Source organism: Centruroides sculpturatus, unplaced genomic scaffold, assembly GCF_000671375.1.
Source record: "Centruroides sculpturatus isolate CEXI.00-Female unplaced genomic scaffold, Cexi_2.0 scaffold1258, whole genome shotgun sequence".
Classification (NCBI taxonomy): domain Eukaryota; kingdom Metazoa; phylum Arthropoda; class Arachnida; order Scorpiones; family Buthidae; genus Centruroides; species Centruroides sculpturatus.
The window spans coordinates 75245-91100 of NW_019385552.1; the positions used below are offsets into that span (position 1 = coordinate 75245).

The 15856-nt window shown below is 29.3% G+C and overlaps 2 protein-coding genes, 1 long non-coding RNA gene and 1 pseudogene across 4 annotated transcripts; all 4 read right to left on the reverse strand.

Moving 5' to 3' along the window:
- Positions 1 to 6432: 6432 nt before the first annotated feature.
- LOC111640052 (septin-1-like) lies at positions 6433 to 8082 on the reverse strand. Its single transcript, XM_023386057.1, has 6 exons — positions 7892 to 8082; positions 7534 to 7786; positions 7359 to 7460; positions 7145 to 7290; positions 6755 to 6859; positions 6433 to 6686 (listed from the first exon to the last, which is right to left on the reverse strand). The coding sequence occupies exons 1-6, from the start codon at positions 8080 to 8082 to the stop codon at positions 6560 to 6562; spliced, it is 924 nt and encodes a 307-aa protein (XP_023241825.1). The 3' UTR covers positions 6433 to 6559.
- A 201-nt stretch (positions 8083 to 8283) lies between these two features.
- On the reverse strand, positions 8284 to 8402 carry LOC111640067 (annotated as a pseudogene).
- Positions 8403 to 9080: 678 nt separating this feature from the next.
- On the reverse strand, positions 9081 to 11670 carry LOC111640050. 2 transcript variants are annotated; one of them, XR_002759207.1, is made up of 4 exons: positions 11579 to 11670; positions 10373 to 10561; positions 9264 to 9400; positions 9081 to 9162 (listed from the first exon to the last, which is right to left on the reverse strand). It is a non-coding gene; the product is annotated as an uncharacterized LOC111640050 (long non-coding RNA). The 2 variants fall into 2 exon arrangements; XR_002759208.1 differs by lacking the exons at positions 10373 to 10561; positions 11579 to 11670 and adding an exon at positions 9681 to 9739.
- Positions 11671 to 12067: 397 nt separating this feature from the next.
- Positions 12068 to 14710, reverse strand: LOC111640066. The gene is made up of 6 exons (XM_023386074.1): positions 14549 to 14710; positions 12927 to 13103; positions 12786 to 12856; positions 12603 to 12710; positions 12498 to 12527; positions 12068 to 12219 (listed from the first exon to the last, which is right to left on the reverse strand). Exons 2-6 carry the CDS (start codon positions 13024 to 13026, stop codon positions 12145 to 12147), a joined length of 384 nt encoding a protein of 127 aa, XP_023241842.1. The 5' UTR covers positions 13027 to 13103; positions 14549 to 14710; the 3' UTR covers positions 12068 to 12144.
- Between the last annotated feature and the right edge of the window lie 1146 nt (positions 14711 to 15856).

Genomic DNA, 15856 nt, shown 5'->3' on the forward strand with positions numbered 1-15856 from the left:
TACATACATTGCTTCGTTATATATTGAAATTATTCAATATATTTATTATCGAATTGTTGAGTATTGTTTTAAATATTAAAGAAAGAGTAATTAAAAATACTTCTACAATATAATTAAATTTAAAATGTTACATAGATAAATATAATTCGAGAAAAATATTGTAAAACCGAACATTACTTACAAACACTTTTGGAAGGTCGAGTTTGTTCTTGGTGCTGTCAAGGTGATGATACAGTTAGAAATACAAGTTATATAAGTAATCTATACGGCTCATAAATTTCGATAATAAAACTGGAAATTGGTCAAACGTGACTTGCCGGAAAATTTCCTCTTTTTTTCCTCTTGTTAGCGTAATTTTAGGCAACCTTTATATTTAATATTATATTAAAAAAGCTTTAATTCTATTGTATTGTATTGTTTTTACAATTCGGGAGTGAATTTAATGTTAATTATTATATTATTCCTACTTAATATATTATATTTTCAGAAAAGTATACAGAAGAAAAAAAATACATATAAAATCTATAAAAAAGTAATTAATATATGTTTTTATTGAGATAATACTACACAAGTTTGTCAATAAAATATAAATTTTATTTAGTTTTTTAAACATAATGTACGGGGAGTCTTCTATAAAGTGATCCGGGTACTAACTCAGAAGGAATTATCAGATTCTTGTAAACGAAGCTTACTTTCATACATTATCGAGCATGGACTATTATTCATTTGTGCATCAGCGAATTTTCTCTACCTCAGAAAATAGGATAAATTATCTCAGCTACTGTTTCAAATAAAACCACAGTTCCAACTGTCAAGTTGCACAGTAGGTCGTAATTAGAACATTCCACGTTTTGTTCAGTCAAAAAAGGATAAAGAAGACACGCCACGTACTCCCGAAAATTTGAAGGGTTGTGTAAGATCGGCTTCTCTGTAGTGCTGTATTACTTTGTGTTTGCTTCTCAGGCTTTTCTAAAGCCTGAGAAGCAAACACAGCTTTATCATAAATTACTTTAAAGCCTGAGAAGCAAACACAAAGAAACACAGCACTACAGGGAAGCCAACCTTACATAACCCATCAAATTTTCGGGAGTACGTGGCGTGTCTTCTTTATCCTTTTTTTGATTGAACAAAACGTGGAATTTCGAATTACGACCTACTGTGCAACTTGACAGTTGGAACTGTGGTTTTATTTGAAACAGTAGCTGAGATAATTTATCCTATTTTCGGAGGTAGAGAAAATTCACTAATGCACAAATGAATAATAGTCCGTGCTCGACAATGTATGAAAGCAAGAATCGTTTACACGAATCTGATAGTTTCTTTTCAGTTAATAGCCTAGATCGTTTTTTAAAAGATCCTCGTTATTTATTATTTGTTTTATTTTATCTATTGATTTCTATTGTTATATTATTAGTTATTACAAAAATAACTATCTTATTAACAGTATTTTCGATAATGTAATTGTTTTAATAACTTAAAATATATGCTCTCCATCTCAAATTAGTAGTGGCTTGCCCCTGCATATCATACTTTTCCTTTAACAACAGAGTCATGCATGTCATCTATTAACTGCTTTCAGGGAAAAAGTTTTGAATTGAAATAACGTGACTTCCAGCATGCATTAGAAGTTCATATATAGTTAATCGGGGTCTAAGGTATCTGGTCTTGACTTTCATCTATCTAACTCCGTTCTCGAGATTAAGGAAAGACAGGCGGACGGACGACAGTGGGAATTTATAGGTCTACAGTTTTTTCAAATTTCAGCCCAATAAAAAAAAAACCTGTTCAAAACGGAAACTTGACAAGCCAGAGAAAATATGTGCAATTCCGATTTACACAGGTTTTATTCTATACGTTTGTTTAGTTAATAAGCATAGTAAAGTCTTTATGCACTCATGTAACTGACAAAACGGGACTGCTTTCAGCGTTCCCTAGCGGCAAAATTCGGAAGTTAGCGCTTCTATCTCGAATACAATGGACGATACAGAAGAAAGTCAATTGCAGAATTATAAAGCATAACAGATTTAGTACGAAAGATCACCATGCATATATTAATAGCGTGAATAGAAAGTGTAAAATGCTAATTTATCGGTATTTGCCTCCAATTAAGGCTACGTCACAAGGCACGGCAGGTGAAAGAGCGCGTTAGAGGTGAGTATGGTGAATTATTCCTACGAGCAACGATAAGCACTGTCCCGGATATAAATGTATATTTTGTTTATTCTGTCTCTATTTCTCAAAATCTACTGCTTTGTGACTCGATTAGTGTAACGAATACCGACAAATTAACATTTCACGCTTTCTATTCACGCTATTGATGTATGCAGGATGTCCTTTTGTACTAAATCGTTCATGCTCTACAACTTTGTAATTGATTTTTTTCCATATTGTAAATCATTTTCGACTTGTAGCTCAGTCACTTTACAATAACTATACTTTACGTTTATGACTGTAGCTATCTGTTCATCAGTTACGTGAATGTTTAAAGACTTTATTTTGAAATAAGAGATAATTTATCCTATTTTCGGAGGTAGAGAAAATTCGCTGATGCACAAATGAATAATAGTTCATGCTCGATAATGTATGAATGTAAGCTTCGTTTACAAGAATCTGATAATTCCTTCTGAGTTAGTACCCGGATCACTTTATAGAAGACTCCTCGTATATTATGTTTAAAAAACTAAATAAAATTTATATTTTATTGAAAAACTTGTGTTGTTCGATAATTATAAGATCACTTATGAATAATGGACAGAAAATGATATTTTGGAGGTTATTTATGAAAGTTAGTAACTGGAATGCACTCCTTTGTTTACGATTACTGTACTTTGAAAACTCTGTCTGTCAGCGACTCTGAGGATTTTCCTCCATTTCTCTATGATTACAATCTTCAAATCTGTGGTGTTGCATTTGTGCAGACTGACCTGACCAGAATTTCCCAGACATTCTCCATAGGGTTCAAATCTGGTGGTCAAACCATGACTTGAATCCCGTTAACCAGAAACCATTCCAGGTAATGTTGGCGGTATAGATGGGAGCGTTATCTTGCTGGAACTGCCACTAAGATCCCCCAGTCTTTCTCCAAAGGATAGTAGTGCATTTTTAACTGTTGGATGTATCCTTTAGTATTCTGAATTCCTTCAGAAAAAGAAATACAGTATTTGTTTTCTCTCGCTCTCAAAAAATTGCACAAAACCACAGCACCAAAACACATCATCGATTTGACGGTAGATCGAAATTTTACTCTCTTTTCTTAAATTGTGGCGATAATATTGGCAAATCATTAAGTCCATCTAAATTAAACTTTTTTCATCTGACCATATTTTTCTCCATTTCAGGTCACGTAATTTCTGGCTCAAGTCATTTTTGCACAACCTGTTGCTTGTCTTGATTTTTTTTGGCGTATTTGAGATGATTGGCAACATGAACAACGCTCCAAACTGTCCTCAAGCTTACTCCATATTTAGGTTTTGCAGAAATATTTTTGATAGAGCTTATTCCATTTCCCTAAAAAATTCCCTAAAAATTGCTTATTTCTTACAAGAAGTAAGTTTTTTACAGCTTTCCATTTATCAGTTAACCAACTGAAATTATTTACGAGTCACTTTCATTACAAACTCAAAGTTTTAGCAGCGATTAGACTGTATATGTGGAGCTTTGATGCTATCAAATTTTAGTAGTTAAAGGTCAAGGGAATGGGAAGATATAGGAGGGTCATATGTCATATTATCAGTTGGGTTAGACGGAATAAGAATTTTATTTCGTATTTACGAATGCGATGCTGCAAAATTTGTTGTAGACAATACTGAGGTTAGTAATACACATCTATATAGCAGATTCAATTATTGGAAACACCTGAATAAAAAAAAGTGATCAATTACGAGAATTAGGAATGAAGCTTAAGGCTCCGATTTCAATTATCCACGAAAAAATCACAAAGATAAAATTCCAGCAACGAGCTTTTTAAGTTTTCCGGCAATATTCGGTAGCGCCATCTGTTATCATATTTTATTAAAAAAAACTTTTTATATTTTTAACTATTATAAAATGGAAAAAAGCTTAATTTTGAGGGTAAGGATGAGTTTTTATAAAAATTGTAAATGTTAATAAGGAGTAAAATCGTTATTAAATCCGACCCTACTGGAGATATACACACGACCTTCTTTCTTTCCCCACCCTTTAATCATCAAAATTTAATAGTATCAATCCCCCTAATACACAAGTCATTTTGACAAAAAGCATAGGAATTATTAAGCTTCAACGATGGGGGGAAAATCACTCGTTATTAGCATTTATAATGGTTTCTTTTTATAAAACTGATCTCTACTCTCAAAAATAACCTTTTTGCCATTTTATAATAATTAATAATATAAAACTTTTTAAATAAAATGTCATAATAGATAGCACCCCCACAATTTTACTCGTACATTTTTTGCCTGAAAAAAATTACACAACGCTCTACTAGATTTTTTAAAAATTATACTGTATTTAAAAATGATTATATTATACTTGAGCTATAAATTATTAATATGTAATTTATAGCTGAAGGATTGAAGAATGCCAAGAGGGATTAGCATTCATATATGGATTTTAAATTGATAATTTATAGCGCAAGGGTTGAAGAGGAATTTAACATTTATTTTTTGGATTTCGTATTAGTAATTTATAGCTTAAATTACAATCCAGTAATTGTCACAAAAGTACAGTAAACACTACGACAAGAAACGAGACAATTTTAGCCTGGATGAAAACGCCGAAATTATTGATTTACACGAAGAAAATATTAACCACTCAAGAGTTGGCTCTTTGTGATGGAGTTAAATTATTCTAAACGTTTTGAATTGACTGTAAAATAATATAACAGCAGAAAAAGTAAAAATTAAAGTTGATGACAATAATATACTATAGTTAAGGCTTGTGATCAACATTCTTTTTGACTCCCACATTCATACGAATTCTTCCTTCCTTAATAACTCCATAAACATGTTATTAATAATTCCTTTCTTTCTATTTATTAACTTTCTTGATTTAAAAATACTGATGATCTATCTTCATATTTTTATTTTATTACTCTATCTAAAGTTATGCTATAAAATGTCATATATTCTAAGGTATTTGATGTTCCATATTTCCTCTTTTTGGTAAAGACACTAAAGCATAAATTAAACAGTAGCATTTATCATTCACCATAACGAAAAACAAAGTTTAACAAGGGGAAAAAATAGGAAATTTTCCAAGTCACATTCGACCAATTTCCGGTTTTCTATAGAAATTTATGATCCAGTTGCATTATTTATGTAACTTGTTTTTTTTTATCCGCATCATCATCATATGGCTTGATAGGATCAAGAGTTATTAATTCTTTCTTCAGAAAAGTGTTAGTATTTTTCGGTTTTAGAAAATTTCTCTCAAATTATATTTATTAATATAACATTTTAAATTTAATTATGTTATAGAATTTTTTTTAAGTATTCTCCAACGGGATCCATGCATATTGCATAAAAGTTTTTATTTATCCATATAATTTCAGGCACACTGAGAGCCAGATATGTTCTAGAAAGACATACAAAGCACTCTTTAGAATACTCCTATTGAATTACAGACTCTCTTTTCTTCTGTTTTCGCCAAATTCTTGGCTGCCTTTTTCGGAATTAATTAATGAATTTGATAATTCTGTTCCGTTATGGCAACAATTCGAATAATTTTCCGTGGTTTCCAGGGATGGACTCATCCCTGAAAAATTTTTGAGGATTTTTAAGTCGTCCGGATTCGGTCCCGGATCCCAGCTGTCATCTTAACTGATAGGCCATTCGGCCGTTAAATCTCTCTTGCCTTTCTTCAACTCTTGAGCCATAAATTACTAATATGAAATCGAAATATGAATGTTAAATCCCTCTTGGCTTTTCCAACCCTTTGAGTTATAAATTACCGATTTGAAAACGAATATGAATCATGAATTCCTGTTGCCTTTCTCCAATTCTTAAGCTATAAATTACCAATACGAAATCCAAAGAAATGAATGTTAAATTCCTCTTGGCTTTCTTCAACCCTAGCGCTATAAATTACCAGTTTAAAATCTAAATATAAATGCTAATCTCGCTTGCCGTTTTTTAATCCTTGAGCTATAAATTATATATCAGTAATTTATAGCTCAAGTATAACATAACCACTTTATTAAAACAATACACAATTCACATATAATTACAAAATCGGTTACTTATTGAAATCTTTCTTCGTGTAAAGTTTCATCCATATGAAATATAAAATTATGTAGCATACGAATGTTAGCTTAAGAAGGAAGGTATTGAAGTTATGGCTTGAAGAAAGATACTGAGTTTAGATAAATACATGTATTCTAATGAGAAATTTTCTGATAAAGAAATAATACCTTTACTTTAAATTTCTAATAAAACTCTTTATTTTTTTAATAGTGAATTAACAAAAATTAAAAACAAATTCTGTTAAATGAAATGTATAAAGAAATTTTTAAAATTTTGCATTCAGTAAATCGGTTTCTTTTAAGACTTTTTAGATTTTTTAAAATTAATAGTGAATGTTTCTAATAATTGGTGGAGGGTTTACTTTCTTCTTTCATTTGCTCTTGCATTCTACTTAAAACGCTTTGCATACGGCGTAGTTCAGTCGCTTTCTCTTCCAAGATTTTCTCTGTTTCTTCAGGTTGAACACTATAATAAAAAAAAAGCAATATTTAACTTTTAATGAACAAAAAATTAATTTAATAAACGTAACTTACGGTGTTTTTCGCCATACAGTGGCTCCTTTATCTGCTAGACGATCCGAACGATATGTTTCGTAATGAAGCTCGTGTGTAACTTCTTGCAAGTCTTGCATATGAGTTCTAAATTCAATAGAATAAGTTTTGAATTTAAATATATGCGCACGTACTTAAGTAATAATTATATTTATACATAGGTATTAAAATTAGTAGCTATAAAGTAACAGATATGCCGGACACTGCCTGGGTAAGAATTAAAAACAACAAACATTAAAAAAGAATCGTAATTTTTCTGTTATAAGATCACGCACACAAAGTGCCACAAGTATCCTAGCCACAAACTAAGAGCTATTTTCACTAGGCAGGAAGAGCCATTACACCACAAACACCAGATTACAATATACTTACATTAACATGGATCTTAATTTTGAAAAATCGCTGTGTTCTGTATTTTCTATTTCCAATGTTCCCCAGGGATAAGCTCTACCTCTGACTTTACTTCCTCTTACTTCAAATCTTTGCACAGCAGAAGAAACGGCAAATGGTGTGGCTTCCTATACATTTAAAAATACGTTTTATAATTGTAATTTTAATAAATTTGCTTTTATAACAAACCACTAACTTTTAACTCGCAGACTAATTGTTTATAATCGTCGTCTTCATCAGAATCACAATCAGGAAAATTATAGATTCGAATACCGTTGTCTACTATTTCTCTCATTATCTATAATTAAAAATAAAATATTATATACACACACACCAGTTTAAAATTAAATATATTGTTAATGAAGACTCACTCTAGCTTTCAGTTTAGTTACTTCTGTCTTAGTCAGAGCATCCGCTTTTGTAATTAAAGGTATAAGATTGACTTTATTGTGAAGTCGTGTCATGAAAGCTATATCGAGCGGCTTAAGACCGTGTCCGAATGGAGAAATGCAATAAAAACAACAGTGAACTCGAGTATCAACTATGTTCCTTCTATTTAGAGCACTTTCCTCTCTCAGAAAACATTCGAACTGATCTTCAATGTATTGAATAATTGGAAGGAAACTGAAAATTTAAATATAATTTTGAAATTTTTATTATACTATTTTAAATTAAATTAAATATTTTAAGTTAATTATACATTAATTTTGTCTATAAAATATGTTTTACCAATCGGTATTGTCAATAGCATCCCCAAATCCTGGTGTATCCACAACAGTTAATCTAAGCTTTACTCCCTTTTCTTCTATTTCTACAGTGGAAGTATTTATTGAAAGAGTCTGTTCTATTTTATCTGAAAATATAAAAATAATATATATANAATATATATAATAGGATTTTGATAATGTTCTTTCACGCATGATAAAGACATTTAAATGCTCAGTATGCCTTTGTAATTGACACACTGAGGATTTTTAAAGCAATGTACAGGAAGCCAGAGGGCATGGAAAAGAAACGTTTGCTTAATATAATTTATTAAAGAAAAATTACTGTGCCAAATGATAAATTTGATTAGACGAAAGAAAAAGAGATAAGTCGAAGAATGAAAGAAAACAAAATAGTGATAGCAACACCCGGTATTCCCAGGTCGTCTCCGTCCCAAGTACCGACCGGGCCCGACGCCGCTTCACTTCGGTGATCGGACGAGAACCGGTATTTTCAGCGTGGTATGGCCGCTGTCGAAAACAAATTATCTTAACAGCATTACTTATGCATATTCATTCGCGCCTCCAATAACGCTTTTCTTAACTTATATTCAACTGTTAAGAAATTTCATTACAAATAGCAGACATTTGCCACTGATATGCACTACAAGAGGAAAACTATTTTAACGTTTAACTTAAGTTAAAAACATTGTAATCAATATGTATTTTACGTCCAATTAAAATTATTTTAACAACTAAATTTGTAAATCGAATTGTCTTAAGTGTATAGAAACTTTTACATTTAACAAAATTTAATTTTTAAAGATTCGATATTTATCAAAATAAATATTGAAATTGCACTTTTTAGATTCATTAAAAACGTTTTCACTTTTATCAATATTCATTTTTATCCAAAATTATTTATTACTAACTGCAAGGACCCGCTTCGCTGGGTTTTTATTTGTTCGTACATTTGTATGTAATATATTAATAGTTTTATATACATGTTACCGGTAAAGCTCGAAATCCGTTAATGTGTACATTACCTAGCTAATCTGCAGATTAAATAGAAAAATCCGTTAAAGCTGCGAAAATTGTTCAATTTCTCAAATTACCTAGGTAATTTGCAGAGTATCTAGGTAATCTGCACATTAACGGCTTCCGTATCGTTAAAGTTCAAAAGTTTGTTTCTTTCACTTCCTTTCCCCACTCCTTCTTTTTNCTCACAGATTTTCTGTGAACTTGATTGGGAAGACTAGAAAATCCTAAATAATTGGATAGTTCTTGCTTAGTGCTCTGTAAATAAAATAACACTTTATAAGTTTCTAAATATCTTTTAGACGGTAATTAATAGACTGTAATTTTATATAAATTAAAGGAAAATTGAGAATACCAACCTCTTTTAATTCCATTTTTGTTGTTGTGGAATGTTAATCTGCAATAACGGTATTCTTCGAATTTTGAATTTAAAATTATGATATAAGATTGGTTGAACGTTTGGCACGTGACGAACGTTCGACCAATGAGGCTAAATCTATATCAGTTTTAAAAAATTAAAATTATTTATCATTAGAAAAATATTTCGTCAATATAATTTAAAAGATTTTTCAAACAAAAATTATTTAATAAAAATATAAATTACATGTAATATAGTTTATATTATATGTAATTTATTTTAACGAAAACTATTAAATGATACATTAAAAACTTAATTATAATAAATATAATTCTTTTGTTCCTAAATTATTAATTTATTTATTTTGTCGACAATTAAATAATTTAATTTATATGTTTGTTTACTCAAACTACAGTACCTAGATTATCTGAGTAGCGATACACGAATCATCGCCGCCATGTTCTGGCGATTGTAATCACGTGGCCTATGGGTTTACATTAAGAAATGACGATTATTTCAGTTTAATAAAGCATTTTATTCGTTTTTTTAATTCAAAAATATGACAGATGGATTAATTTTTGCTCTAAATATGAATACAGTACAATATTGTATTCATACTTAGAGCAAAAAAGTGGACTTTATCCTGCTCATTTTTGAATAATTTCACTTTAATCTTTAGAAAATTTCAATGACTTCTGTTAGGATATCACTTTTAGCCTTTTCTACTTTCTTTTCCAAAATTCCAATTCTATGTTTTAATGTTCTGTTAGTGTTTACATGTTTAACATTTTTTTCACATGATCTTCTATGTAGTTGTTTATATATTTTTTAAAATTCTGTTGTAATATAAATTTATCTTTTGTATGTTCTTTAGATAATGTATCATGATTTGCAGAAATGTCTTCAGCTAATATGGTTTCTTCTATAAATGTTGAATATATTTCAAAATTTGTTGATGGTGTAACAGTAGTATGATTAGTACGTAGTTGAAGTTTTTACTTGTTTTATAACAGTCCTTTTGGTGGTTTTCTGTGAATAATTTGTTTTGTGAATGAAAACAAAGTTGAAATGGTTATTATGTTTTAATTTCATCTTCCCATCAGCTCTCACCTTTTTCCACATTTATGGTTCAAAATGAACTTCACACAAACAATAATTATTTGTAGGTTCTTCGGCTCACTTATTTAGCCCAAATTTTTCTCCGAACGGGATCTCTTGGAAAACATTTCACGATATATCCTTTTACAGAAGAATTAGAACAACCAAAATCCGAACATCCAGGCATTATTTCAGTGATATCTACGTAATAAAATTAAAGGGTATATTCTAAAACTGTATTCAAAATGACTTTTAAGACATCTTTAATGCATTCAACAGAATAACAATACAAAAGTACTAGTATGTAAAAGAATCATTTCTATAATGAATTTTTATATGCTTTCTAACTTTACAAATAATATTTTAAATAATCACATATTACCAAATAAATGCTGCAAATGCTGCCTTTCAATAAAGTCCAAAGTACTAGTATGTCTGTGTATTGTTATTGTATAGGATGTATTAAAGAAGTCTTACAAATAATAGAATTAAACTTATATAAATTAAATTATCAACAATCGTAAGGCAGATAATAGTGAGGGCTTATCAGATCAAATGACCATTTATATAATTAGCCTATACCAAGGGTTAGAAACAAACTTTTGTAAGAATTAAATTTGTTTTAAGCAGGATAACAAACTAATTTTTAAGGTACTACAGTACATGTAAATGTTTAGTTTTATTATAAATAATACTGTACTTTTCTATAGCAATATTTTTATATGTTTAAGGTTTGTGACTATTTCTCTTTCATCTATATAATTTATTATGTTAGAACACAACTACAGTATAGAATAATTATTACAGTACTCCAGTCAGATAAAAATTAGTGCTTCAGCGAATGAAGCTTAAGTTATTTTAGCAAAAGAAATATGCAAAATGTAACAATTTATACTTAGTTAAACACAGAAAGTTCTTTAAATATACATATTCTTTGTGGATGGACGGTTTTCTAAGGAGCAATAATTTCGGAAAAATTAGTAAAAAATTAAATTTTGGCTATACAGTATTTTGCTACCTTACAGTAATTTTTCTACTTCTTTTTATATAATACAAACAGTTTATATATATATATTTTTTCGTTTTAATAACATCGCTTAAGCGGATATCGGATCTAATGAAAACAGATACGCTATCAATTTTTTTTTTAATTTGTTGCTTTATATTAAAGCTTAAATATGAACGTGAACATAAAAAATATAGCAAATTCATGCCTACCTATTGTCAAATGTGTTAAAAAAACTTCTAGATTTCTTTATAAACGACTTTAAAGAACACTTACCATTCGAAATATACAATGCCATGCGCAGTTATCTGTTTAAAAAATCCAGCAATGAATTGTGTAACTTTCCCGGATGTTACGAGATTTTATTTAAAAAGTAACCGCTATATGATTAATCATAATAAATAAAATTGTGAGTGGCGCCATCTGTTATGAGATTTAGTTATAAAAAATTTAAAAAATTATTATAAAATGGCAAAAAGCTTGATTTTGAGCGGTGATATTAACGAGCAAAATCTTCGCCCGATCCTTCGTTTATTTCATTAAAAAATAATAAAGAAAATTTCTTAATTTCTTTTAAAATATTTTATTTAACGTTTATCAACTAATAATTAGTTGATAAACGTTTTTCTAAAGGAAATTCTATTAGGACGTAACTTGAACTGATAAATTTAATTTTATTACTTAAACATTGCTAAGAATAAGTAATTAATTTTGATAAAATTTTATGATTATTTTCCATTCAAAATTTAATTATTTTTCGTACATAATTATCCTTTTTTTATGCATTTATCACACAGAACTTAAAATTCTCCGACAAATCATTCTCATCTTCTTCGCTTAATTGAAGTATATTCTAAGGAAAAAAAATATATGTTTTATGTAACTTATGCTATTTAATAATATTAAAATTATATATAGACATATATATACAGTCAACCCCCCTATAACACTGTTGATTATTCCGTTTTATATGAATTCCATGTTGTATGAATCATTTAGATTTTATAAATACGTGTGCCGGGCCGTGAAAGGCTCACGTATTTGTAAAATCTAAGTGACTCGTACAACATGGAATTCATATAAAACGGAATAATCAACAGTGTTATAGGGGGGTCGACTATATAAGCATACCTTTGGAAGAGCATCCATACAGTTTCTAACCTTAAAAAAAAAAATATTTATTTAATATAGAAATATATATATATACATGTATGGATCTTATCACATAATCCTTACCTTTATGTTCATTTTTACTTTGGTTGAACAAATATATTTATAAACAGAAAAATCTTTAGTTTTATACGAATAACTCTTCAGTACGCAACGAAATATACCATCAGTTAACTATAGAAATTATATTTAAAATATATAATCTATATTAATAGTATAAAAATATATACGAAATTTTAAACAACATACCTCAACAATACCTTTCGAGCTTCTGGATAAAGTACAGTTGGTAATTCTACGGGCATATTCACTAGGAATTTCTAAATATTAAATAATATTTTTACATTGTTGTCTTTATTATATTAATTAACATAAAATTTTTAAACTTACTACAAATTCCAGTTATTGCTTCTTCTTCTACAAAACCATAAATGATACAAAACAAGCCAAGAAATGAAAGTATCGTCGAAGTGTTCTTCATTGTCGCCATACAAATTAATAGAGTATCAATGGAGTCGCGAATTTGATCGTAAAGCGGATGTAATTAGCTAGACTACTTCCTTTTTCCTTTAATAATAATAAAAAAGATGTAATATTTTTACGTTAGAATAATTTAAGAGCGTTTTATTAAACTTTAATCAGCACAAAATATACAAATCGACTCCCCTATAACACTGTTGATTTTTCCGTTTTATATGAATTCCATGTTGTACGAGTCACTTAGATTTTACAAATACGTGAGCCGTCCACAGCCCGGCACACATATTTGTAAAATCTAAGGACTCATACAACATGGAATTCATATAAAACGGAAACATCAACAGTGTTATAGGGGGGTCGACTGTATTTTCCATATTTTACTACAGATAAAGCCTTTCTAAATTACTCAAATTTATATAAATAGTTGTTAATATTCTTTAATAATGTTTAAATATGAAATTTATCTGTAATTTCCTTTATACTTTACTAAAATTAATTAATTTTCCACATATAACAACTTGGGTGTTTTTCATTTCTGAAAGGTAATTTCTTAATTCTAATAAGTGTCCATCAGTAGACGAGTGGATAAAACCATAATTTATTTAATGAATATTATTTCTACAATAATAATACTGTAATAATAAATGATATCAGCAATATTATAACAGGAAATGAAATAAAGTAAATGCATATGTAGGATTAATTGTGATAAAACTTAACGATGACATTAAATTTATTTTATACAAATTCATATTTAAGTTAAAGTATGATCGAATGTTTATCAAATTCTCTTTAAGTAAATCCATATAAAATTAGAAAAATATTTTTTGTTAAACGTTTTAAACACTGTTAATTAATAAACATCCTTTTCCGGATAATCGATTTAATTTATTTCTCTTCCGCTTAATGCTTTTTTTGTGTGTGTTTTTAAGTTACGTATATGCACTTTTAAATATCTTCGTATCAAGAAAAGACTTTAATAACAGAGGTAAGAAATCCTTCAATATAATTTTACATAAATTTGTTATATTGTCTGGTGATAATAATAAGACAGTGTAAAAAATATTATTTATTTATTTTTGACTTTAGTTGTCCTCTAAACGGGTGGAAAAAGTCAAAAATAACTTTTTAAGGACCACAAGCTGGCCATGTGGACCTTAAAAAGACATCCCTGAAGGCATCCCCTCTAGTTAGATCGCCCAATTGTTGCGTTAATTTAACAAACAATAACGATTATTTATTGATTTATTGACATTAGAGTGGGGTCAAAATGTAGCTTTATTCTAAAGAAAATAAATTTATATTCATCCTGTACCGTATAATTCCAATATGGATCCGTAATTTATGCTTTGTACCTTCAGTTTTATATACAAGTCGACCCCCCTATAACACTGTTGATTATTCCGTTTTATATGAATTCCATGTTGTATGAGTCNTCCTTGCAGCTAGTTTTTTAAATAAAAACTCATAGCAGCCGAGAAAGTTATTCAACTCATTGCTGGATTTTTTAAAAATGTATTCTAAAAGCTTACTGCTCCGGGAATCCTAGATCAAATTCGAACAATCGAAAAACCACAGGAATTTTTCGGGGTGGTCCGTTCGAATTTGTCTGGCCCATCCTACACCATCCAGTTGTCCCCTCCTGGGCCTGTTCGAAACTACGATTGGCTTGATAAAGAGTTTTTTTTAGTGCACAGGGCAGAGAGTCCAAAAAAGCAAACAAGTTTACTTTAGAATTTCCTTTACGACATGATTAAAAATGGCTGGGTCATTTTTTATAGTACAAGTGAAGAAGTTTGTGGTGCTAGAATCGAGTTCTCATAGCTTTTAAAGAATACGTTATTGCTAATTTAATGTGTGCAATTTATAACTAGATATTAATGTGTAACGGCGACTCGTTATGACCATTAATTAATTAAATAATAAATACACTAGGAAAAATAACTTACGCTAATGTGACACGGGGAATCCCTGTTAAAGTAAAAAAAATTACAGAAATACTTGTGTTTTTATTGCGATTTAATATTACAATAGACAAAATTAGGAAACAGAGGTCTTAGCTCGAAAATGTGAAACACGCGATAAAAGATTGAAAATAAAAAAGGGGATTTCCTTTGTAAGTAACCGCAAATTTCTTTTCTTTTTTACTTGTGATTTTACTTTCCCTGAGGGAATTAAGAGGGACTTTTATCTTTATTCCATGAAATAAACTCTACCATCAATAATGTATATATGTTGAGGAATAGGAAAAGTTGTAAATGTGATAATAAATGATTTTCAAGTTTGAATTCAAAAATAACCTCCTGAATTCAAAAAAGTGAAAAAAACCACAGCAAAAATATTCAGTTGATATGTATGTATGTACGTGTGTGTTGGCATCTATTTCGCTTAATATCTCAGGATGGGGTAAAGATTAAATAACGAAACTTGGCATAGTGGCATGTATATGAGGGACATTAATGCTATTAAATTTCGGTGGTTAAAGGTTCAGGGAATGGTGAGATAGAAGGGTGTGTCATATCTCGAGAGGAGTAGGACTTAATGAAGATTTTTATTCGTTACTAACATTTATTTTCTAAATAAGATCTAATAATAGCTGGGGAAATTTATGCAACTCGTTGCTGGATTATTTTACTATAGATATAAATGTTTTAAAAACATTTATTTATGATGCTAAAATGAAAATATTATTAGTTAACATATGTAAATTTTTAAATTTAATACTGTATTTTATACATTTTTATAAAAGTAATGTGATTATTTTAAAANTGTGCCGGGCTGCGAATGGCTCACATATTTGTAAAATCTAAGTGACTCGTACAACATGGAATTCATATAAA